The sequence below is a fragment of the Peromyscus maniculatus genome, chromosome 15, assembly GCF_049852395.1.
Source record: "Peromyscus maniculatus bairdii isolate BWxNUB_F1_BW_parent chromosome 15, HU_Pman_BW_mat_3.1, whole genome shotgun sequence".
Classification (NCBI taxonomy): domain Eukaryota; kingdom Metazoa; phylum Chordata; class Mammalia; order Rodentia; family Cricetidae; genus Peromyscus; species Peromyscus maniculatus.
Window position 1 is genome coordinate 56,649,110 of NC_134866.1, and position 25,928 is coordinate 56,675,037.

Here is a 25,928-nt window from a genome sequence, read left to right on the forward strand (position 1 = left end):
AAACAGGACTCGAGCCACTCAGAAATAATGCCAAGAGTTGTCAAGTTGGATTATGAAATTATAAAGGTTCTACAGCAAAAGAAACAATTAATTGGATGAAGAGATAGCCAATGGAGCAGTGGTTCTCAGCCTTCCTAATTCTGCGACCCTTTAATATAGTGCCTCATGCTGTGGTGACCCCCAAACATAAAATTATTTTCGTTGCTACTTCACAACTATAATTTTGCTACTGTTAGGAATTGCAATGTAAATAAATGATATGCAGGATATTTGATATGTGACCCCTGTAAAAGGGTTGTTTGACCCCCAAAGGTGTAATGACCCACAGGTTGAAGACCACTGCCATGAAATGTCAAAGAATGTTTGCTTAGCTACATATTTAACAGAGGATTAATATTTAGAATATACAAAGAACTCACAAGATTAAATAATAAGAAGCTCAACAACCAGTTTCAGTTAACTAGGCTAATGAAATGAACAGATAGTTCTCAAAAGATAAATGTAAAGACAGACAGTCAACATACAGAAATGTGTTCAACCTCACTAGCCATCAGAAAAACACAAATTAAAATTGCATTTGGTCACAGGGTGTGGTGATGCACACCTTAATACCAGCACATGGGAAGTGGGAAGCCGATGCAGACAGATCTCTGAGTTCCAGGCCAGTCAAGTCTGCACAGTAAGACACTGTCTCCAAGAACACCAACAAACAGGCAAAGGCCTAGTGGATGGTCTGGAGGATGGTTCAGCATTTGTAACTTTTCCAGAGGACCTGAGTGTGGCTCCCAACACCCACATCAGCCACCTCACCAGTGCCTGTAACTCCAGTCCCAGGGGATCTCACAAACCTCTTCTGGGCTCCTCAGGCACCTGCACATGTTCAGTACGCCATACATGCATTCAGGCATACACACACACACGACAGATAAAACCAATGCATCGTAAAAACACAGAACTGCTTTGAGATTACATTTTATCCCAGTCAGATTGGCAGCCATTAGAACACAGATAAGTGCTGGCAAGGATGTGGACAAAGTATGGAGGAAGGTGCTGTGTGAAATAATGGACTGAAGTGCTCATAAGAAAGAAGTAGATGAGGGACCCCTCATCTGCTGCTGATGGAAGGGTAAACTACCCATTCACTGTGGAAATCATTCTGGATGCTTCTCAAAATCTAAAAATAGGCCTACCAAAAGATCCACCTTATTACTCCTGGGTATTTGCCCAAAGGACTCCAAATCAATGTTTCACAGGGATAACTGGCACACCAATATTTGTTATGGCACTATTCCTAAAAACTTAAGTTATGGAACCAACCTAGGCATCCATTAATAAATAGATGGACAAGGAAAATGTGCTATATATACACAGTGGGAAAAGTTCAGATATAACAAAGAACAAAGTTAGGTTGCTTGTAAGAAGATAGATACATTGTAGATAGTCATGTTTTAGCAAATTAAGTCACTTTGAGACAGAGGAATTTGTATATTCTTTATGGTTCCTAGATTTTATAGAGAGAACATAAAGTCAAGTACACATATATGACATGAAAATGGGCAAAACTATCTAGGCAAACCAAGGGAACTAATATATAGAAAGAGATGAGATGCAGGAAGGAGTATGGGAGAACATGCTCAAAGCACACTGGATTCTTGTATAAAAGTGTCTGCAGGTCCTTCTGCCTCTTCTTCCTCTACGATCCTTGAGCCGTGGGGTGGGACCTCCACTGCTACCTCTTTTCTGCACTTTGGCCAGTTTTGAGTTTCAACATTAGCCACTAACAAATTGCACAAGGAAATTTCCCCGGAGGAGCTTGAGAGATACATTTAGCAATGAGTATAGAGATTGAAATTTAGGGAGCAGTTTAATTTTATGTCCAATAATAGTAATAGGTTTACCTCTGTTGCCCATGGGTTCCCTGTTGTGAGTACTTGGCTAGATTCTTAGTGCCAGGCATGAATTTCTACTTGTTGGAGAGAGCCTTAAATCCAATCAGAACACAGTTGGTTATCCCCATATTTATTCCATTATTGCAGCATGGGCCTATCTTTCCCATCCCACTTCAGTAATTCTCCTAGTTCACACAGTAAAGGGTTGAGTAAGACTGTTGATGATGCTCCACCCCGACAGTCCTTGTAGTACAGTGGAAGGTGGCAAGCATGAAGAAGATTCCTGGTCAGTACCGACTTGATTGCTCTGTGTCCTGTGACTAAGGTGTTCGTAGTCTTCACCAGTACAGCCTTATTGTCAAGTTCTGGTGGGTAACCAAAAGCAATGTCAATAAGCCTGTGTTATCTTGGAGGTCTCTCAGATAACTCTGACAAATAGCTTAATGTGGTTTTCCCACACCTGGTACTGGGATTTTTATTTGGTACAACCTATGGTTTCTGAGGTGAACATAATACCCTATATAGGGTAACTCCTACTTATTATTTATATCCTACTTAATAAATATATATATATATTCTACATACACACATATATATGCATATATGTATATATATGTATGTATGTATGTATGTATGAAGTTTATAAAATAGTAGATTTTCCCTCTGTCCTATGCTCCCATTGTGAGAGGCAGAGGTTGGGAAGGGCCACAGTTAAACAGTAGCTTTTGGACACGACAGGACCTTTGCACTCATGAACTCACAGCAGCTGTGGAAACTTGACATGCGCAGGACCAAACGAATCAACATTCCAGCATGGAATGAAAAGGGATTCATGAGCTTACCCATAACTGAGACGATATGGATAGTAAATGTCTTCTGGGGAACTGAGGGTCAGCTTTGTTTAAGGGTGTGGTCCCTGGCAGGTTGACCATGCTCTAATGGATGGTCCCACATACAAGGTGTATGGGCAGCACAAATGGACTTCCTGAGTTATTTAAAAAAAAAAAAAAAAAAGAGGACACAAAGTTAGTGGTAGACAGGTGGGGTGCATCTGGGAGGAGTTGGAGGAGTACTAGATATGAATACAATCAATATATATTATACAAAACCCTCAAGGAATTAATAAAAGGTATTTAAAATATACTTATGTAAACTAGTACTTTGTAAGTATGTGCAAAGAATATACAATAATGAAACTTAAAAAAAAATTAAAACAAAACATGCATTACAACCTATGAGCCTGACATATATACAAAGTCTTCGGTGAGCTTTGTGATGTGGGGAGCACTGTGGTGATAGAGGACCATGGTGGAGAGCTGTGAGACAGTGAGAGATGAGAAGCAGGAGGAGCGAAGATTGTTTCTTCTAAATAACAGTCTGAAAATCTCTGAGGAAAGAAGACAAGGGCACCACAACAAGCCTTCTTTATGTTTGTGTCCCCAGTGTCCACCACCCACCTAATCTCTGTGCTGAAGCCCAAACCCCTGAGCTAGTAGAGATGCAGTGTTGAGGAGAAAATTGAGATTAAGAGTAGGTCTTGAGGAAGGAAATGTGAGAAGATGAGTCCCATAACAAGAAGAGAAAGAGAGGTTTCTGGGTGTTTACCATGTGCTATCAGTGGACAAAGCTGCAGTTCGACGCACATAAGATGTTCTGGTGTGCTGCTGAAGGGCAGGGTGGTCATGGGGAGGATTGTGCTACTGTGTGTCTCAAAAAGCTTGGAAGAAAACACTTTGAAAGTCTTTTACATGAAGAAATCGTTAGTGTTTGAAGAGATGGGTATGTTTGATCTGATAACACAATGACTTGCACATATAAAGCCACCTCTCCCTTCACTTCGCTCTTCTTTAGCTGTTCAGAAACTGTATAATTTTATGAGATCCCAACTGTCAAACACTGACCTTATGTCCTGAATGCTTGGGATCCATCCAGGGAATCCTCGCCCATGTCTGTATCTTGTAGCATTCTCTCTATTTTGTCCTCTGATAGTTTCAGGAGACTATTTCCCTTTGAACAGACAGAAAGGAGTACTAGATAGGGGAACATATAGATTTCGAATGCACCTGTGCTGTTTTATTTCTCCCAGAAAATCTAAACCAAATTTGGCATAATGCCAAGATTTTAGGTGGAGGCAGGAGGATATTCACAGCTTGCATAGAAGATTTAAGCAATTGGAAGTGCTTTAGGAATAGAACTGAACAATATTTATACCAACTGTCAACTCTACAAATCACCCCTCACTATCCGCATTAAAAGTTAAAAGGGTAAACCAAGCACAGCGGCACACATCTGTAATAGCTCTCAGGAGGCTAAGGCAAGAGGATGATGAGTTGAAGGCTAATGTGGATTATCTAGTGAATTCCCAGCCACACTGGCCAACATAGTAAGACTGTCTCAAACAACACAAACTCTGGGCATGGTGGCACATATATGGAAGCTTAGCCCTTAGGAAATGAAAGGATGATAAACACAGACTTCCCAGTCTTGGCTTGTAGCCAGTTCAAGACCAGCCTGGGCTGCAGGACCCAGCAGGACACCCTGCCTCTCAAAAAGATGAACAGATCCTCCCCAATAAAAGGCATAAGCCCCCTGCTGCCGCATTGGACTCTTCAGCAATTTAAACTGTGTAGCCTTTAATGAGGGAATATCATAAAAATCTAGAGAAGTGGAACATGAAGTGTTGTGGGTGTCCTCAATATAAAGATTTTTGAGTGCTAGAACAACCCCCAAAAGCAACCAAAGTGTTGCATTTTGTGTTAAGTAGGAAAGCAATTCAGAAACCAGAACAATTCCACCAATTATATACAATGTTACTAATATACATTGCTATGTATATCATTATATACACTGTTATTCATTCTAATACAAGCAATACTAATATAATGAATATTAGCATGGAGGCTGGGCTAGTTTTGCAGTTACAGTTGAATAAATCCAAGCCGCATTTTAGGAAGCCAGTAAAGGAGTTTACAGGAGGCCAACAGGAAAATCAAAGACCTTGGCCAATATGGGAAGGCACACTGGAGAGTTTGATGTAGCCAGCTGTCTGTGTTTGTCTCTGTTATGACTTTGGCATACCCTTTAGCCAGATGGAAAAATCAGAGAAAACATAAAATGTGGCTCTTAAGTAATGAGGACTGGACCAGAGACTAGCACTTTGATTTATGTTATATTGTTTTGAAAAAATAATGGAGGGCTCATTTCAAGTGAGTATAATGTTGTAAACTATGTAAATATAAAATATTAGATTACTTTTTAGAGGAACATGCTCTTCTCAAATTACTTATAGAGTACATGGATTTGTTTTATGTGACTTGTGCAATAGATTTAAAAAAAACTGAGCAAATGGATTGGATTCCTCCCAGTATTCCTATCTTTCCCTTTGAATCTCCTTTCCTAGCTACCTGTTCACAATTGATGTAGAGTCCTGGAGACAGTCTCTGTGAATTTGCACATGAATTTGCCTTGTAGCTGAGACAATGCATTTTTTTGCAGCTTGATGATATAATTTAAGGAGCTTTGCATGTAGTGTATCTATACAACTTGATTATTTTAGAAAAACTACATAATATTCCTTAGTATGGAATATTACTTATATCAACTCATTGATTTAACCATTCCACGGTTTGTGGCCCATGGCAAAGCTTTTCATATTACAATTCAACAATGAACATTCTCGTATGTCTGTCTTTGCAGAGCAGAGAGAAAACATAACAATGAATGGCAGGATCTGGGAAATGTTGAGGTGGTGGTGGTGGTGGTGGTGGTGGTGGTGGTGGTGGTGGTGGTGGTGGTGGTGGTGGTGGTGGAGGTGGTGGTGGTGGTGGTGGAGGTGGTGGTGGTGGTGGTGGAGGTGGTGGTGGAGGTGGTGGAGGTGGTGGTGGAGGTGGTGGAGGTGGTGGTGGTAGTGGTGGTGGTGGTGGTGGTGGAGGAGGAGGAGGAGGAGGAGGAGGAGGAGGAGGAGGAGGAGGTGGTGGTGGTGGTGGTGAAGGTGGTGGTAGAGGTGGTGGTAGTGGTGTTGTTGTCAGAAATCTGTCCTTTGTGTATTTGCCTTTGTCTTTTTCCTTTTCTTGTCCTACTTTAGACATTATATTGTGCAGCAAACATGACAACCAGACCTAGGCTTGGATTATACCAAAAATCATCCTCTTAGTGTCAGCAAAAGGGGAGAGGCTGGTTCTCAGTTGATGGACCATGTACTCATTCCTGGTTCTAGTGCTACAGCTATGTGGATAGCACTTGTTGGTTTTCAGCTTTTACAGATAGGGGGTGAACGGGCATCCTAAAGTCCACATTGATGTCACCATGCCAGTATACTAACTATCAACGTTTGGTAGAGTAATACAAACAGAAACTGTGGCAATGCCTTCCACCTGGGCCCCAATCTGTGACAGACATAGATGGTGGCCACCCACCAGACTTTGGATCTTTGGGCACCACAATCAACCAGGAGCCCACCTGGCACCTTTGGCAACGGACGACCATGTACCAAGTACTAACTGAGGTCTCTAGGCCCGGGTACAGGTGAGAAGAGGCAAGAGCTCCATGCCATCCCTCATGGCTGCAGTGGGCAGTACTCAACCAAGCGCCACCTGTGACCCAAGCAAGAGCTCTGGTGTTAGGTCATTGGCCACCACTGTGGTGAGAGAATACAAGGTAGGATGGTGGAGTGGGGGGTGGTGGAATGGTTTGTGAGCTGGGGAGAGAAGCAGATTTGGAGAGGTAAGGGTGGTGAGGAACCAGCTGAAATGAATGGCCAGAAGGCCACCTGAGTCCAGGGAGATGTCTGCGCCTGGGCTATAACCAAGGGCCAGGTCTTGATCCAGGGCTCTGGAGCAGCCAAGGGGCCCTGAGTTGATGTCTGTGGCTCCTGTTGTCACTGAGGACCATGCAGGGGCCTGTGGTAGGGGCCACATTGTTGTCCAAGAGCCACACTGCCAGAGGACCCACGCCAATGTGGGTGGCGTGCATGGCCACCAGGGGCCATGGTGACAACTTGGGCTGCTGCCGAGGACCATGTCTGGGTTCCTGGTCCTGCAGCAGCTGGGGTCTGTGTTGATCTGGGTGGCCAGTGCTCCCACCTGGAACCATGGAGAAATCTAGGCATGGGCCGCTGCCTAGGGCCAAGTCTGGGTCTGTAGCCCTGCAGACGCTGGAATCTGGGGTGGTGTCCCTGGCTCCAGTTGCCACTCAGGGCTCTGTGGATGCTTGGGGTCTGGCCAACCACCTGGGAACATGTTGATGCCTGGGGGCCATTCTGCTGCTGGTATCATGTGATATGAGGGACCTGTGCTGCCACCGGGGCCATGGAGATGTCCAGCCCCAAGCTGCTACAGAGGGCCATGTCTGGGTCTGTGGTCCTGCTGCAGCTGGGGTCTGTGGTGATGTTCATGGCTGGTGTTAACACAGGGATCACTGGAACCATGCTGTGCTGAGCCAACCCCACCCTTTACTGGCCCTGCGATGGCTGGTCCTGCCCCTCCGTGAATATTGCAGCAGGTAAGCTGGCCCTACCCCAGGACTGTGAACCTAGATGTGGCCCTCTGCAGAACCTGGGGGCTAGAGTCTCCATGGCCCCAGTGGCAGCACAGGCCACTCAGACCAATATGGCCCTGGCAGCAGCATGGTCCATGGACACCAACATGGTCTCAGGTGACTGACCAGACCCCAGTCATCTGCATGACTCTCCGTGGTAAAAGGAGCACGAACTTCAACTCAGACCCAGCTACTGTAGGGCCATGGACCCAGACAGGGCTCTCTGCTGCAGCCCGGGCCACATCACACCATGGCCCAGGTGACAGCACAGACCACTCATATCAGCATGGTCCCAGTGGCAGCATGGCCCTCAGCTACCCTCATGGCCACAGGCTGTGGCCTGGCCCCCAGGCATCTGTTTATTAATATTCTTAATAGGGAACAATTTTTTAATTCAGAAGACCACTCTTGCATGCTTTCTTAAAATGCAATCAAAACATAAACACATTTCTTAGTATTTTGTTATGGGTCAAAACCATAGCAGAAATTATAACTCTACTTGCTTATTAACTAATGTTTATTAAATTCTCTTTTGTATTGGTTATTATTCTAGTGGCTGGAGATGAAATATTGAACACAAGAACCTTGCCCTCAGATTTCTTACATTATTTATACAATGCAGTAAGTAAATAAAGAATATTTCAGACTATAATGTACTATGAAAGAAGTTAGGCAGATCATCACATAGAAAGTAGTTCTAGGAAGTTATTTGCAGAAAGGTAGTCAGGGTGGTATTTCTGAAAAAAGAACATCTGGATTGAAACCTGAAGATGGAGCCTGAATCTCCAACTCTAGACCTGTGTTGTCTACCAAGCATAGAGATTCTGTATCAGCATGAATTGCTTATGTTAAATTCATTTTTAATGTGATAACTGAAATGGTGATGATTAGGTGTCCAGATCTTCTTATTTCTATTTAGCAGTTTTGCTCCAGTTTCAACCAGTTTCAATACTTACTACTATTACTGTTTATTTCTATCTCTTTGTCCTGATAATAGTGATTGGGCTATATAGTAGACCTTTCCTGTCTGTTCTATTTGACTGAGCTATCCAAATATAATAATTTAACCTATCATATGTATGTATCAAGCTTAGTACAACTCAGTGTTATGGGGTAACAGGTGGTGAAGAAAGGTGCCATATTTACTAGAGGAGTTGTATCATTAGTAACATGTCCTTAGAAGTGTTCACCAAAAAGATAAAGAGGACTCCAAGTTGAGGAGGTAGGTAGAGCTTGCTTCACAAGGTGATGATGAGATAGGTCAAGATCTGTAGGAAACCACACTATCAAATTGTGACGGTATATTTTATTCACATTTAGTGAAGGAGACTCTATTGTGCTATACAGAATTGCCATTACTTGACAGCTAAAATACAGTTTTATTCTGCATATGGTGTTAGTGCCTTTTAAACATATATGTTATATATATATATAATATATATATAATTACTAAGAATAAACATGCACACACACATATATATAATTACTAAAAATAACACATGCACACACACATATATGTATAATTACTAAGCATAAGCACACACACATGCACACACACACACACACACACACACACACACACACACACCTCTGGGAGATGCTGTCAGGCTCACACATCTTTAATAATATTAAATCAGTTTGCTGCAGTGAGTGATGTGAACAGTGATTCTTTGGACAGTGATGTGATTCCCACTCTGGTTGTGGCTTTTGTCATGGAGAAGAGATTGATTACTAAAAATGTGTGACTGAGTAAGTAAATTAAAAATATATTTAGCTTGGAAGAATTTTAGGACCCCAGGGATGATGTTTGTTATGTAATTTGCACTAACAGTTTGCAAAGGGAAACTCTACCCCGACTGGTTCGAGCGTTGAGTCATATCCTGTGAATCTGAAGCAACGGGATGGTATTTAAACATCACTGGTTCCTCTTACTTTCATTCCAAGTCGCTGCAGTTCAGAGCAGCAAGTGCTTGGTGCACAGAGGCTGTTGCTCTCCCCTGGAGGTGAGCAGACACTCTCGCTAGTGCTCATTGAAGGAAGCCAAGTCTGGAGATGCAGCTCTTTATGGGGTGAACAATGCTTTGTTCGTTTCTCAAGCACTATGCTAGACAGCTACAAGCTGAAAAGTGTCTGCAGTTTACCATTTGTTTGCCATAAGGTAAGTGGATGATTCGGGTTTATTCGCTGTGTGTGGCAGTTTCAGAATTGGACTGTGTATCGGAAATGTCTTCTCACAGGGTACTGAGCATGATATTTGAGAATCTAATGTGAATATTTTGAACTTGGCATACACCCCACTTAGGAAAGACTCAGTTTAAGAGATCAGTGTCCTGTCGGTGGCTGTTAATGAAAAGGGAAGTGCCTTGGACATGCTAACATCGTGCCAACTTCAGATTGCTTTAGATTGTTTTCAAGAATTCGTTATTTCAGGGTCTTAGGTTGGGGTCTTTTTTCATTTTGTTATCCTGTGGTTTATGTTAAAGATTGCATTTAACTAAAATTCAAATAAATACATGACTATGGTTCTCCACTGAGATAAAAAAGATGGCCTTGATAACTGAGAAGTGGGGTGGCAGCAAAAGCCCCTTGCCCTGCCGTGCTTGGGTTTCTGCCTGTGTCTAGGAACTTCAGGTTGAGCTGCTTGTTTTAAAATACGTGTGAGCCTCTTTCCCAGAGCTGCTTTCTCGGTTGCTGTGAGACACCGTGGTACAGGTTGTGTGCACAGAGAACTCTGCATAGAAATTGACTGAGAGGTTTGTTTGTAAATTTGTGTAAGCTAAGAGGTCAGGATTAAAGATCATGATTCTTTCCACTGATTAAAGATACGATATCAAATGCAGAGTTTTAGGGTGGGTGTCTTGTGTCATATAACTCCTGATGCCAGTAGTTAAAGCCTGTGATGCCATTTGACATGGAAGAAGTAGCTAATTAGGGTTTGAGAGCTCTGGCTTTAACTTTGTAAGATGTTAATGAGTTGAGTTTTTAATGTACTAATGACAGCTGTTTTTATAAATACTTTCTTCCTAATTGACTCACTGTCATGCTTAGGAATGCTTCATTTCTGTTCAAATTTATATCAACTATAAAAACTGCCAGATTCTAACTAAAGCATGGAAATTAATTTTCACTAGAAATATATCCAATAATTCATGTTTTTGCAAAGGTCAAAGGGTCAATGAGCCAATGGAAGGAAAGTGGTTTTCCTCTTCTTTAGAGGAGGAATTAAATTTATTTTAACTTCCAAGCATATCGAAGGCAATAGTCTGTATTCAAGAACAAACGTTCTATTAGAAAATGATACTACCACTATGAGAGTATTTGCGACCTTAAATAGAAAAAGAAGCCACATATCTTCAAAGAATATTTTGGTGGTAGGATATACATTGTACAGGGAGATATCGTGGTTTACCAATCATTCAGCTAGAAGAATCAAAGGAGTCTAGCAGAGTCCACCACCCTGAAACTAAAGCACTTGTCCTGCCATTTGCACTGCTTCTGAGTTCTCGCTGTGGATCACAGTGGCCACACAAACTCTTAGTGTGAATGGGAACTCAGGCTGATGCTGTTATCAAATCTAGAGTTTACAATATGCTCTTTCGGACAGTGCTTAACGATTTATGTCATTGCCTGATGTGGCCCCTGAGGATCTTGTCTCCTTTCCTTCCTATCGTCCCATTCTTTGACTTCTCTGCCTCTCTAGAGGGTGGGCCAGTGGTGTAAACAGCACACTCAAATAAGGAGATGTTTCCATTTCTCGACCCTCACAGTTGTTTGGCTGAAGAAATGGGTGAAAAGGATATGATGGCTAAAATGAGCGTTAAAGGCATGTGGGCTTCAGGCAGGAGGAAACCCTTACATCTCTGAAATAAACAATCAGCTCATTGGCATAGACTTTTCAGACCTAAATACCTAGTTCTTGGGACTTTTGCAAAGATGCAATAAAATCACTCTTACTATTGCATTTTATTAACAGTGTCATGTTAGATGCATTTCTGAGAGCCTGTGTCTGTGTTTTACTGAACTAGAGGACTGTGGGCCACCAGAGACAGCCAGCACTACACTTAGGATTCAAAATTATTATTTCCTTTTAAGGATGACGGTCTCATTTTTTCCCACTTGTTAATTATTTTTTCTTGTTAATGTCCAAATTATATAAAATGTTTTACAAGCTAAGTCTCCCCCAAAGTCCTTAATTCTAAGTCCGAATGGCCTTTCAAATTTCAAATAACAAAAGGAAACTCCTTCTCAATGAAAAATATGTGTTTATTGAGTGGCAATTAGCTGTTTTCAAACTAAAATCAATATACATTTTGTCTCCACTGGAAAGTAAATCATTAGATGCAGAGCATATTTTCCTCTCTTATTTTTTCTTTTAATAAAACCTTGAGATGTTCTTAATAAAGAACCAAAGCACAGGAAAAATTTTATAGTGTGATCACTCTAATTCCTGAAAATCATATGCTTACAGATAACATATTACATCTTACTCTCTCTAATGAATCCTGTTGGATGACAAAGGTTGCCTTCCCACTGGGGAAAATGAGTAATAATTTCCTCCATTTTGCCCTGAAAGTTATAATGAAAATCAAAATGACCTGCGTATGCACCCTCACACATCATCATCACAGAGTAAGATATCCAGTGGCATGCTTGGGAGGAACTTTAGCCTCTCAAATTGCATTTCAGGAAGGGGGTTGGGGCTGGTGAGTGTCAAGAAAGTGGCTAGTCAGTATCTGAGCACAGGTACAAAGCTGGGTCTTTCTGCCTGCCTGGTACCCGAGAACCCGAGAAGACACCGGCTGCTTCCTCTGCACACAGTTGTGCTGTGCCACCGCCTTTTGCTGGGTTGTGTTGTTGCTCTTTGCTGCCGCCTCACGTTGGAGTCCAGGCTGGTCTTGAACTTGTGGTCCTCTTATCTCAGCCTGCAATGTGCTGTTCAGCTGAGCTTTGTACAGCTTTAAAAAATGTTTTCCAAACCCTTGCTGCCCATGCTTTTAAGAAGCCATTCCTCACAGTTTCACAGAGGGCACAGCAACCTCTCTATGTGCAGGCCCATGGGCTAAAGACTCCCTTTAATCTGCTCTTACAGGTCTTACAAGCCATGGTCTGTGGGGTGGTCATCATGACTCATAATTTCTTAGTGATGCCACAGTACAACTATTCCAATATTTAATCCATGAAAGTAAACACGCTTAACCAATATGACTGCGTGTTTTAGTTTTTCAAATGATGCAGTAGACTGTTTGCTACATGTTCACTGAAAATGGTTGCCAAAAGATATCTTCTCCAAAGTCTTGCCTTCAAAAAAGAGACATAGAGAACTTATAAAATATCTATAAACTTCCAACCGCTTCTGTTAGAATTGATGGGGGTAGTTTATAGATCTCTACTCTTGTCAAGGCCAATGGCAAGAGGAAAATACAGCTTTTCCTAATTATAGAAGTTAGTGTCACTACTGTTCCATACACAACAGATTTTAAAAGAAAATGTAGCTTTAGAAATCTCAAGAATAGAAAGAAGTTCCTTAAGACATTCTTTAAAGGTTGTTTCATGTTCCTAAGAATTCAAATTATAATCATCATTTCTTTACATAAAAATGTAAGTTAATGAAAAGTATGAGCTAGCTACATAAACTAGCCTCAACTTGATAGCTTCAGAAGATGAATGAAATTGATCACGACACGTGAATAAATCCTAGTACTGCTTTGTGACCAAGTTAACATTTGCATTGGTTTTAAAACCACTATGAAGGAACTGTTATAGCTAGGAGATAAAGGAAAACAAAGGACATGGGGATTTTAGTTGTTTGTTTTGCCCTGGATAGTATGTGATCTAATGAATAAAATTCTGGAAAAGAAGAATACAGAAAAGACTCAACACTTGTTTGCAATATTGACACCCTCTTGTTTTTGCAGATGTCAATGAAGTCCTTATATTTTTTAAATTTATTTTTCTCAGTGCCAGATAATAGTTCCACGTTGACTGTAGGTGTTTAACAAATATTGTTTAGCGATCCAGCGAACACCAAGGTTAGTGAGGCACTTTATCCTGATAGCAGGGTTCACAGACATCTGTGTTCAAGTGCCAAGCTTTACACTGAGTGCCCATTTGACAAAATCCCAAATAAGCCCAGGAGCTGCCCTGCCGAGCTGTAATCCCATCTTAATTTAATAGAGATGCACACATTAGACATTGATGTCCCTTTGCTTGGCCATTGCAATAGTGGGATGGCATTAATACTATTTATTCATGTAATTTACAGGGAACTAAATGTAACCAAGCAAGGTCTAATCCTTGGATTTACAAGTGTTTCTCCCCAAGGTGATGATGACAATGATAACAGCTTTTTATTGATAGTCCAGTTTATTTTTATAACAACCTTATAATCTGGGACACTACTATTGTTTTCCCCTCTTTTCACAGAGGGGAAAGGTGAAGTGTATCAAATCAAATCACAAGTCCCAAACATCATGCAAAGGCTAGCAAGGACGACCAGTGCTGAATCTGGGTGGTTGGGATTCAGAGCCAAGATGCTTATCTGCCTCCAACTCAACTGTCTTGATCTCAGTAATTTGAATTGAGTGATAGAAAATGATGCAGAGATGAAAAGGGAATAAGTTATGTTTTGATGACTTACATATTTTCAGTCTTAGTGACAGGGCTCCGTTGACAGAGATCGGCTGAAGTCGTGTGGGAAATCACGTAAGATGTGCATGTGCTAGGAACTAGCAAAGGTACCAGTTCTTCTAAGTGACCATTGTCTGGTGATATGAAAATCTGAAGTGGAGGGTTGTTAGAAACAGTGTTAAATGGTTAAGTCCCCTGACAAGCTTAAAGGAGTTTTTTACTTTGAGGGAAAAATCCCCGTTGTCTCCATTTGCTCCTGTACTCCCAATCATTTCAGTGAGTGGCAGAATGGAATTGCTCAGGGCCATTTTGCAGCTATGATTTTTTTTGTTTTTTTTTTGTTTTTTTTTTTAAATCTGCAAGACACAGAGACTAGAGATTCTGAGTAAAAGTATTGGGAAGGTTCTACAAACAAAAACAGTTTGATGAATGATATTAAAAGTCATTTTTGGTTACTGGCAAAATCGTATTTGTTTCAAAATCTAAGAGTGAACGCCTTCCCTGCTCACAGATATCTCACTAGTGAACTCAAAATATGAAGTCTTAGAATCAGAATTTATTTGGCACAACAGTACACTTTCCAAAATGAGAGTGGTGACGAAGGGCTTGAGCTAGGAAATTGTGCAGGTTTCAGAGAAAGTATTAAGAGTCTTATTGTTTCAAGTTTTCCACAGGGTGGAAGAAAACAGAAAATTTTCCTGTAAAAATATTTGACCAAGAACAACTAAATAGACCCAAGCTATAGACAATGGAGACAGCTCTGTTGGGAAAATTGCATATTTGGCCTTGTACCAAGCAGCCACTATAAACAAAAAGAAATGAAGACGATCTCAATCAGTACATAATCACTGGATGGGTTTTCTTGGTTACTTTGGGAAGACATTCCCTTCCTTGGTGTGAAAGTACTTTGTGATATGGAAACGTACTTGATTCCTTGGCTTATTGTTTTCTGGAAATAATTTTTCTAGCTTAGAAACAATGTGTTCCTTACAGTTGAATAAAATCCTATTGTTTACACATATCCCATTTTCGTCATCCATTTGTCTGCTGATGGAAATCCAGGTTGATTCTATTTCTTAACTGTTGTGACTATTGAGACAATCAACAGTATTATGCAGATTTCTCTTTGTAGTATAGGACATGGGTTTAGAGGCATGTACCCTAGCATGGTGTAGGACATGGATTTAGGAGCATGTACCCTAGTGTGATGTAGCTGAGTCACATGGTCTTTTCTATTTTTAGATTTTTCAGAACCCTCCACACTGATTTCCATGGTGGATCCATCAATCTATAACCCTACCAGTAATGACTGATTCTTCCTCTTTTGCCACATCCTCGCCAGTGCTTGTTTGTTCTCTTGGGGTTAGTCATTCTGACTAGGAGAAAGATGGAATCTCCAAGTGGTTTTGAATTCTATTTCCCTGATGGCTAAAGATGCTGGACATGTTTACAAATATTTGCTGGCTATTTGTGTTTCTTTGGAGACTAGCCTGTTCAGTTCATTAGCCCACTTATTAGTTGAAAGAATGGGGGATGGTGTTTAACTCTTGCAGTTCTTGTATATGTTCTAGATATTTTGGAAGGACCTGGAAATTACTATGCTAAACAAGTAACTCAAACTCAGGAAGACTGATAGGTTTGTCATATGCAGATCTTAGACTCGTAGTGTTTACATATAGGTATCACATGTGGGTGTGAGTGTGGGCACAGGCTGTGAGACTCAAAGGGGCACCATAAGAAGAAAGGGAGGGCGGCAACAGGGGGCGGGGAAAAGAAAACAACAGGGGGCGGGGAAAAGAAAACAGGGGGCGGGGAAAAGAAAACAGGGGGAGGGGAAAAGAAAACAACAGGGGGCGGGGAAAAGAAAACAGGGGGCGGGGAAAAGAAAACAGGGGGCGGGGAAAAGAAAACGGAGCAGATAGAGCTCCTTGTTGCACAGAGGCAAAAAGGAAGCTCCTGGGGAGGAAGGGACCAGCAGGAACGTGGCAGGAAACTGGAGGAGAGTGGAGGAAGATGAGCAACAGAAACACAGTATGGAAATGCCACAATGAAACTCAGGACTTTGTGTAGCAATTTTGAAAAGATAATGAAAACAAAATCTCGAAGAAAGAGGAGAGAAGAAAGGAAAGGGAAGGGAGCACACTAAGGAGTGACAGCACCTTCCGCCACCCCGGAAACCTGGCTGCAGTTTGCTACTTGGTTCCACATCCCTCACATGCTAACCCCTTTCAAAATTTCCAAAATTTGGATTTATTTTAAGATAAATTCTTTGTTCCCTTTTTTTCATGTTTGCCTTACTGCATCTATTATTTTTGCACACTTCGGTGAAAGTTTACAAGAGCTCACTCTTTTGACTGGGGTTTTATGAATAAAAATAAGAATCTTAAATAGCCTTCATGGTGGTGCATGCCTGTAATAATAGCACCCAAGAGGTGGAAGCAGAAGGGTTAGTTTCAGACCCACTTTGGTTACCTTGCGAAGTCGAGGCCACCCTAGGCTACATGAGACCCTGTTCCAAAATGTAAAAAAAAACGAATAAGAAAATTAAAATGAGAAGAAAAAGAAAAAAGAGGTCATTGATGAAGAAAAAAGAAAAAATCCAAATATCAGTTTTATTTTAAAATAACCCATAAGCCAAAGTGTTCCTACATAATGAACCAGCCATAAAATTTCCATAATATTTTATTTGACCTGAATAGTGAACAATGCATATTCACAAAAATTGAATTAAAAAACTAAAAGTGCCTTGGAGAAAAGCTAGCCATATTTTCTTTGTTTGCAAGTGGAAATGATCTTGCTGCAGGCCAAGGCTATGCAGCCAGCTCCCCAGAGCACAGCTGACCATAGGGTTCTTAACCGCGCCTCTGTGGTTACTCTACTGTATCAGTCACCAAGAACAGCATCATCTAATTTAGCATTCAAGCGGTGCACTGGACTTTCACTTTTTACTAAAATGTTTACAGCTTGGAGCAACTTTCTTTTAACCAATAAGTATTTTTGTGTGCTTTTTTTGATTGGAAAGAATATATTTTAAAAAACATTTATTTATTTTATGTTTATGAGTGTTTGTATTTGCACCATGCATGTGCATGGATCGTGCCTGTAAAGTCCAGATGAGCACGACAGATCCCCTGAAACTGGAATTACAAAGGATTGTGAGCTGGGATGTGAGTGCTAGGAATAAAACCTGGGTCCTCTGACAGAGCAACAAGTGAGCCATTTCTCCAACCCTGAGAGAAATATATCTCAAGTTCTACATGGAAATGCTTTATCATGCTTGAAAGTACACTACTGGTTCATTCCCTTAGCACTATTGATCCATTTTTCATCAAAAAGTCTCATATTTAACCAATCTCTTATATTGGAGACTTGTTACATTTTCTCACCTCTTCCAACTCTTTATCCTAAAAATAAATGTGCAACAGAAAACTTCAAAAATGCTAAAGTTGTATTAGTAAACAATATGTGCATTGCTTCAAGTCACCCAAACAAACCAATGGCAGCAATGGCTAAGCAATGCCCTGGAATCATCAACTACAGGCCTTGTGAAGGTGGGAAAGCTTCACCAGCCACCAGCACTGCTGTGTCTCTTGTGCCTCCCTCATGAGATTGGAGGCCTCTCCCTGGCTGCAGCACTTCAAGGAATGAGGTACTCTATGGCTCTGGATTGACCATGCCAAGCTGTTCCATTTAGGGCAATTCTTCAACTTCCATGGTGTGGCACATTGCCCAGTGAGTCTTGTTCATCCTCCATGCTTAGGCCTGTGCCTCAGAGATTCAGATTCATTGAGTTAAGGGTAGAGCTCAAGGGGGCAAGCATCCAGGAAAGCACCTAGACAATTCTAGCATACTCAAAAGTGAGAACATGTTGTTACCCTGTGACACAGCTCACAGCTGTGACAGCCTCTCATTCACTTGGGGAAACCATCTGAGGACGAGAGTAGCCGTTTAGGAAGACATGAGCAGAGAAAGATGTCTACAGGTAGCCTCAGAAAGTACACTGCACTGACTGCAGTAGGTGCTGTGCCCGTCCACTTTCCCACTCAGCAATGAGGGTAAGAACTGTGTGTATATGGCCAGGGGTCAGGGGTCAGGGAGTGAGTGGGTGGGGCAGACAGAGAAGTAGTTACAATATGTAGTATTGCCTGAATGCCCTGAGTCTCAACGTATCAGCAGCGAATGGAAGTTAAGCCATTAGTTGGGATGAAGTGAAAACCAAGGGGTGAGAAAACTGATTCATGCACCCAGAAGTGAGACTGTTTTTTCCTCCGCCCAAGGTTGAGAGAAAATTAAGATGACCTTCTGAAAATGAAGAAGATGAGCTGTACAGGAAGCCAGCTATTGGGAAAAGGCTGTAACGTGACCACTTGTAGTGGGTTAATAGGAAGAGAAAGGTCATGTAGCATGGGTGTAGGTACAATCAACATTCACAACCAGAAGATCTGGGCTTACATCCAGACTTACCTGGGGATGTCACTGATGGAATACTTGCTTAGCAAGGGCAAAGCCCTGGGCAGGGCCTCCAGCACTACAGGAAAAAAAAAAAAAAAAAAAAAAAAGAATAAAGATCACCTCCAGTCTCTGAGTTCAGCTTTCTCCACCTAAAATGAGAATGCAAATCCTCTCTGCAAAACTAACAGGAGATACCATCAATATCCACGCTCAACTCTTTGCCCATGATCATAATTCAAGCACATGCTTGTCTGTGGTGCCATCAATTGATGTTAGACAGTCAGGAAGAAAAAAAATGAGAAAACTTGCACTGCAGGGAAAATCTGACAAGCAGAGTGATTTGTTAGAATTTGCTTACAAGATCCTGTTTGTATTTCCTCAGTCTTTGGCAACTGTTTTCCTGAGTGTTTATCCAGCTAAGGCTAGTGGGTAGGACTTGATGTACTATAGAACTGCCAGGATGCTGCCTTATCCTGTTTGCTAGGAGGCAGGAGCAGCTCAGATAGTTTACTCCTAGATGAGAAGGACACGGGTCCATTGGTTCCTCCAGAGCTAAATCAAAGTGTGTTTGCTTTCAATATGCCAAATGATTCACACACACACACACACACACACACACACACACACACACACAGAGAGAGAGAGAGAGAGAGAGAGAGAGAGAGAGAGAGACAAAGACAGAGACAGAGACAGAGACAGGGAGACAGAGACAGGGAGACACAGACAGAAACAGAGAGAGAGGGAGAGAGGGAGGGAGCTGAGGAGACAGAGCAAGAGAAAGAGAGGGAGGGAGAAAGGGAAACAGACAGAGAGAAGGAATTATAATGAATAGCCTCACATTAGTCTCTGAGAATTCTAATATTTAAGAAATCTATGTAGCAACTAGCCTCTTTTATTCTAAAGGGAGACTTATTTTTCTCCTGGATTTATTGACATTTTTCTAGTTTTATAGTGTGAATTATGGAAAAGGCTTCAAGTAGAATGACTTTCATATGTACATATTTCTACCTGATCAGTTTCTCAGAAGCCTAACAGAGGAGTAAAATATATAACTCACCTCTGTGACTGCCATATTTTAATAAAAATCTAGTCAGCATTATAGGTTATTTAAGAAAACCTCATTTGTGTGATGATGATGTCATCATGCCGGTCTGGCTTTTAGAAGTCCTAGTCTGCACTGGCCACATTCCCAGAGGGCAAAGCTCTCCTCCCCAGTGGCTTCTCCTCACAGGCACACTCGGTTTCCACCTCCCTCCAACCCCTGCCCCAGCCCCTGCCCCAGCATTCAAGGGTACAGAATGTTTATTCAAGAGCTTGTATGCTAGAACATATGGGGCCACAGGTAGGGGCCAGAATGGACACAGTACATAGTCACAAACTACAATAAGCTAGACTGAGTGACACATGATAAGGTAGAACATACTCCAGGGTATGACAGAGAAGCTAATATTGGCTTCAGAGAAGTCTTCTCTGAGAAAGCAGCTTTGAAGCTGAGACCAGACGTATGTAGATCTCCCCATTATTTGGAATTAATAAAAAGTAGAGGAAATGGATGTGATATATCTAGCCCAGTCCCTGGCACAAAAGGTACAGTCACTGTGGCTGGTTAGCGTATGTGAGAGTCCAGCTGATAGTGGGTACTGCCTCCCGCTCTGCCTCGGGGAGGTGTGGACTCAGCTCAGGTTAGCTGAGGACCATCATGGCTCTTCACCTTTCTGGTTAGCCCTCATCGAGTGTGCTCTGTGCACAGATTCCTGCCCATCAGTATTTCTGTGCCCCTTTTGTTTGGCTCTGGTTCCCTGCTTCCACTTAGTGTGTGTAGCTTAATCTGGAATTCCAACCCACTGGGGACATGCATATGACATCTCTCCAGTGATGGGTGAGACTCTGCTTAGTCTCTTTCCCAGGCATCTTAACCAGTCAGGCCTTGCCCGTGCAGTTCCCAGCTTGGACCAGAATGAGTTTTATCTGCTCCTAAAGTTTTGCAGTTCCTAGTTCTTTATTTTCTCCTCCTACCTCACACACTTTGGTTTCATTTGCTTGCTTACTTGTTTTTGTTTGTTTGTTTGATCCATACCCACTGCTGGAGACCCACCACAGCATCACTAGAATTCACTGTGTAGCTCAGACTAACCTCTCAATCACGTTTCCCCTTCCTCAGAACGCCACTTGGGAGTGCTGGGATTGCAGGCATTCATCACAACACCCATCTCTGCGGTTCCTACTTCTGTGCTCACTCTCAGATGATGGAATGAATGCCCAGTGATTCCTCAAACCGCACTCCAGGTCTGCCTCCTTCGCCCTGTCTGTCACCAGGCCTCTTCCCTCTGATGGCCACAGCCTTGTGGGTAATTGATAAGATTGCTGTGGCTCCCTGGGTCAGGCAGCCTTGTCAGCTTCCCGCTGAGACAGCAGCAGCACTGGTGGGTCTCCAGCAGTGGGGGAGATCAGACCATGCAGGGTTTGCCAGGGGGTGAGGCCATCCCCTGGAGAGGTTCCCATGGCTGGAAACACTGCCAGGCTCAAGAGCAGTTTGGCAGGCACCAGAACTACTAAGGGTGCTGAGACCTGTGGAGCCCTCTGGATATACCTCCGACACTTTTAACTGCACTTTTTTCTATTTATTTTATTTTATTTTATTTTATAATTTAATTTAATTTTACATATCAGCCACAGATTCCCTTGTTCTTCACCCTCCAGTCGTCCCCCCCCCCCACTTCCCCCCATTCCACCCCTCATTCCCATCTCCTCCAGGGCAAAGCCTCCCCTGGGGATTGAGTTCAACCTGGTAGACTCAGTCTAGGCAGGTCCAGTCCCCTCCTCCCAGGCTGAGCCAAGTGTCCCTGTATAAGCCCCAGGTTCCAAACAGCCAGCTCATGCACTGAGGATAGGTCCCAGTCCCACTGCCTGGATGCCTCCCAAACAGATCAAGCCAATCAACTGTCTCACTTATCCAGAAGGTCTGATCCAGTTGGGGGCTCCTCAGCTATTGGTTCATAGTTCATGTGTTTCCATTAGTTTGGCTATTTGTCCCTGTGCTTTTTCCAATCTTGGTCTCAACAATTCTCGTTCATATAAACCCGCCTCTTTCTCACCAGTTGGACTCATGGAGCTCCAGCTGGAGCCTGGCCATGGATCTCTGCATCCAGTTCCCTCAGTCATTAGATGAGAGTTCTACCATGACAGTTAGGGTGTTTGGCCATCCTATCACCAGAGTAGGTCAGTTCGGGCTTTCTCTCGACCATTGCCAGTAGTCTATTGTGGCAGTATCTTTGTGGATTTCTGTGGACCTCTCTAGCTAGCACTTTACTTCTTCCTATTCTCATGTGGTCTTCATTTATCATGGTCTCTAGTTCTCTGACAATAGAGGCTGAAGTACGTGTTTCCACCGAGCCACCCACTGGTCAGCAGTGCTAGGGTGGCAGACAGCAGGGATGCTGCGTTTGTGTCTTTCTAGCAGCTCCTTCTGCTCTCGCCAGAGTGGAAAGCAAGCTTCAGTGCAGGTTAATGCAGCAGCAGAGGAGGCTTGAGATGGTAGCCTCTTGGGCTGTTCCTGAATCTTCTGTCACACCACCAGAGGGTACTTTGTTCCACAGAGGTAGCAGGAATCTTCCTCTCCTGTCTGTAGTCTGCAAGGTTTGGGGGTTCCAGGCTGCTGGGAGCTCTGAGGGCAAAGGGTGATGTATTAATTACTTGTCTTGTTGCTGTGACAAAATTCCTAACAAGCAGCTACTGAAGGGAGAAAGGGTCTGTGTCTTAGGGTTGCTTGCTGTGATGAAACACCATTTCTAAACCAATGTGGGGGGTAGGTGGGGGAAGGGTTTATGTTTCTACATTGAAGTTCATCATTGAAGAAAGTCAGGACAGGAACTCACACAGGGAAGGAACCTGGAGGCGGGAGCTGATGCAGAGGCCATGGAGGGGTACTGTGTGCTGGCTTGCTCCTCATGGCTTTCTCAGCTGTCTGTTTATAGAAGCCAGGACTGCCAGCCCAGGGATGGCACCACCCATGATAGCCTGGACCCTCCTCCACCAATCACTAATTAAGAAAATGCCTTACAGACTTGCTTACAGCCTGATCTTACGGAGACATTTTCTCAACTGAGGCTCCTTCCTCTCAGAAGACTTTGGCTTGTGTCAGGTTGGCACAGGACTGTCCAGAGTGCTTTGTTTTGGTTCCTGGTTGAAGAGGGAGTGTAGTCTGTTGTGGTTCATGGTGAGGAGCTAGTCACACTGTTCACAGTGAAGAAACGCAGAGGTGAATCCAGCACTTGTCTCACCTGTTCTGCTACCCCACCCATAGCTCCTGCCACCCACATTCAGGGTGTCTCAGCTTCCCTGCTCCTCTGGGAGCTCTGGAAACGCCTTCTCAGATGTGCCCAGAGGTGTGTGCCTCAGATGATTCCAAATCAAGTCACTTGGAAAGTGAATATTAACTATCACAGACGGTCACTTGGTTCCCTTTGGGAAACACCGTTTGGTGAGGACGCAGAGCGGAGAGCTTCTAGAAGAGCAGCTTGGGGAAAGGGTGCCCTTGTTGATCTGGCATGCTTTCTGATTTTAGACCCATAACTGACAAACTAGGAGCTTCTGCCATGCAGAATTGTTACCAGCCCCATCATCAGAACGTGGACTTACACGTTCTGATCTGTTTTATTGCTGTGGTAGTCTCAAATGCTAGATTGACAAAGGCACTTGTAAATTGTTTATTTTATTTAATATATGCAGCGAGACTGATGTCTGCCATGGAAGACCCCACAAGCCAGTGAAAGAATCAGTCAGTTTGGAGTGGGTAGAAGCCATTTACACCTGTAGACCAAAGTTTGTTTTCTGAATAGTTTCTTTTTCTGAGTTTCATTCGCTGTCCCACCGAGAAGCAGACAGTCCCTGCTGTTGGATTGTTACCACTGTTACCTCCTTCTGGCTTGCTGAGCAGTCATGGTGGGCGAGGAGAAAAATAGGGCACATCGGAGAGAAAATAGGGGACTGTACAAAAGACGCACATTTCTTCTGCTGTCAAAATTAGCAATGAAAATGAAGACTGAGAACATCTGCTTTAATTATGCACGTAGCACAGGCTGTTCTGTGCTTCACGCTTTCTGCCAGAAAGAGAGAGAATAGATACCTGCTGGTCTATCACTGTCTTCCCCAGAGCTAAGTCTAGTTTGCTTTTCTTTAAAAAACAAAACTATGGTTGATATTAAATAATGCCTTATGTGGAAATTCTCTGTAAATTATTTCCAGCTCCTTTCACAGACTCACAGCTTTGAGATTGGAAAGCACAGACAAATGCAGTTAACATAAATTCCCAACAGAAAGGATTGCCAAAATGTGCCAGGCCAGTGCTTAACTAGAGTGGAAGCCTTCCTTTTGACCTGGTGGAAATGCAGCAGACACCAAGAGCTTCTGGCAAGAGCAAAGCAGACAGAAGAGAAAGGCACAGGACGTGGATCCCGGGCGGGTGGGCAGGCAGGCAGGCCAAGTCTTGAGGTATTGACCAAGTGTCTCAGGATGCTGGATGTTACTGAAAATTAACCCACAAAACCCAAGCTCTTTACATCTGCCACGTGTCACTGAAAAGATCGCCATGCTAGACTAGCCCTCATCTATTCTATAAACAACCGTCAGTTGTAATTGACCATCAGTTTCATTTGGGGGTTATCTGGATAGCCACGGAGCATGTAGAATGCATACATATATAACTTTCCAATTTGATAATCAGACCTTAGTTAAGACAGGTTAGAGTCTGAAACTGAAGTGCTTGTGCATTTAGTTCCTGTGTGGATATACTCACAATTCGTTCTCACTGTGCGCTTTCCCTGTAATAACGTTCTTCCTGGCCCTTCCATGTCTCCACCTCCCACAAGAGAACGAACGGAGGCGGGGGGGCTTGGTCAGGGGAATAATTTGCATTGTTGTTGATGAACTGAGTAATAAGTCGTGTATTTTAAGAAAACACTGTGTTAAACATTTCATGCTAAAAAAAATTGCAGTGACCACAGTGACAATACTGAGTTAAACAAGCTTATCTTCTCTTTAAAAACACACCCTAAATAAATGTCTGCCTAAGAACTATTTCAGGGAAGCTTGTTGTGGAATTAACTTCTGGGGCAAAGTATCATCTTTTAATTTGTGCAGAGAAGCTAGGATTTTAGAATTTTAAAATCTTGTTCTGTTGTGTTTTATTTTTTGTTTTTGAGATAGGGTCTTTCTATGTAACCCTGGAACTCAGTGCCTAGACCAGGCTGGCCTCAAACTCACAGAGATCCACCTGCCCTTGCCCCCCAGTTGATGGGATTAAAAGTGTGGGCAATCCCACCCAGCTAAACTTTCTTTTTAAAAAGAAAATGGTCATATCATCTGCATAGACTACTAATATCTAACTGCAGTAGAGTCATTGCACAGGACAGAGACATAATTAGGGGAAACGGTAAACAAAGAGAAACTCCAAAGAGTCGTGAGTTGAGAGATTTGAGGGACTGTTCTAGTTTCTTTCATGAGTCACATGCCCTGGGATCAACCTTCCTTTCTCGTCTGTAGAGTTCATTTCTCTATGGATATTGGGGGAAAGCTCTTTCTCAATGATCAGTTACTGGGAGCCAGTGAGATGGCTCAGCAAATGTGCCTGCTGCCAAGTCTGATGACCTCACTTCGATCCCTGGGACCCAACTGGTGGAAGAAGAGGAGGAACTCCCACAGGTTGTCCTCTAGCCCACACATGTATTCCATGTACACACACACACACACACACACACACACACACACACACACACACACACACACATACACACACGGAAAAAAAAAAGACACCAAAAAAAACACCAAACAAACAAACAGAACCACAAAAAACTAAACACCAGTTACTGATCTGCATTATAAGGGAACTCTGGAGCGTTGCCATTGTGCACAGTATGCATTTGGATGGTATCTGAAAGCCCTCTTGCATGTGAATCGATTTGCCCAGCACGGGGAGGAAAGTGTCTTTCAGCTTCCATTGAACTGCAATTGGCTCTAACCCTGAGGGCAGGTACTGCTAGCCAAGAGTTGAGAACTACAATACATTTGGGCCTAAATAATTCACCAACACATTAAACACATTATCGTGAGTCCTCTCAGCATGTGGTTTCTAGAAAGAAGATAGTATTTTCAGATTACAAACATAAATGTTGTATGTAGAATCTCCGTTAAGCACATTTAATTCCATAGGTACATCAGAGGGCAAAACAAATCAGTCGTTATAACAAATAGCATTGAGCCAATATTATGATCAAATGTCATTCCCTGATTAACTTAGTGGAAATGATCATTCTTGCATTCAAATTGCATATATGCTGCTGTCTTGGCTTCACTTGAAATTGCTAAATTTTAGCTTGGATCCAGTAATGAATTCAAATTGAGCCTCGAGTCCCTCCTTAGGAAACAACA

At 42.7% G+C, this 25,928-nt stretch overlaps 1 protein-coding gene across 13 annotated transcripts in view; it reads left to right on the plus strand.

Moving 5' to 3' along the window:
- The window catches only part of Mctp1 (multiple C2 and transmembrane domain containing 1), a 589,465-nt gene that overhangs the window by 199,206 nt on the left and 364,331 nt on the right, over positions 1-25,928 (plus strand). The window contains exon 1 of one of the 13 annotated variants that reach the window (XM_042261785.2): positions 9,358-9,582. The exons of 10 other annotated variants lie outside the window; for them this stretch is intronic. In XM_042261785.2, the coding sequence (XP_042117719.1) occupies positions 9,526-9,582 (57 nt within the window). In that variant the 5' untranslated portion in view covers positions 9,358-9,525. Of the gene's footprint in view, positions 1-9,357; positions 9,583-25,928 lie in introns of those variants that run through there. 2 more of the 13 variants (XM_016005081.3, XM_076551998.1) reach the window with 2 other exon arrangements.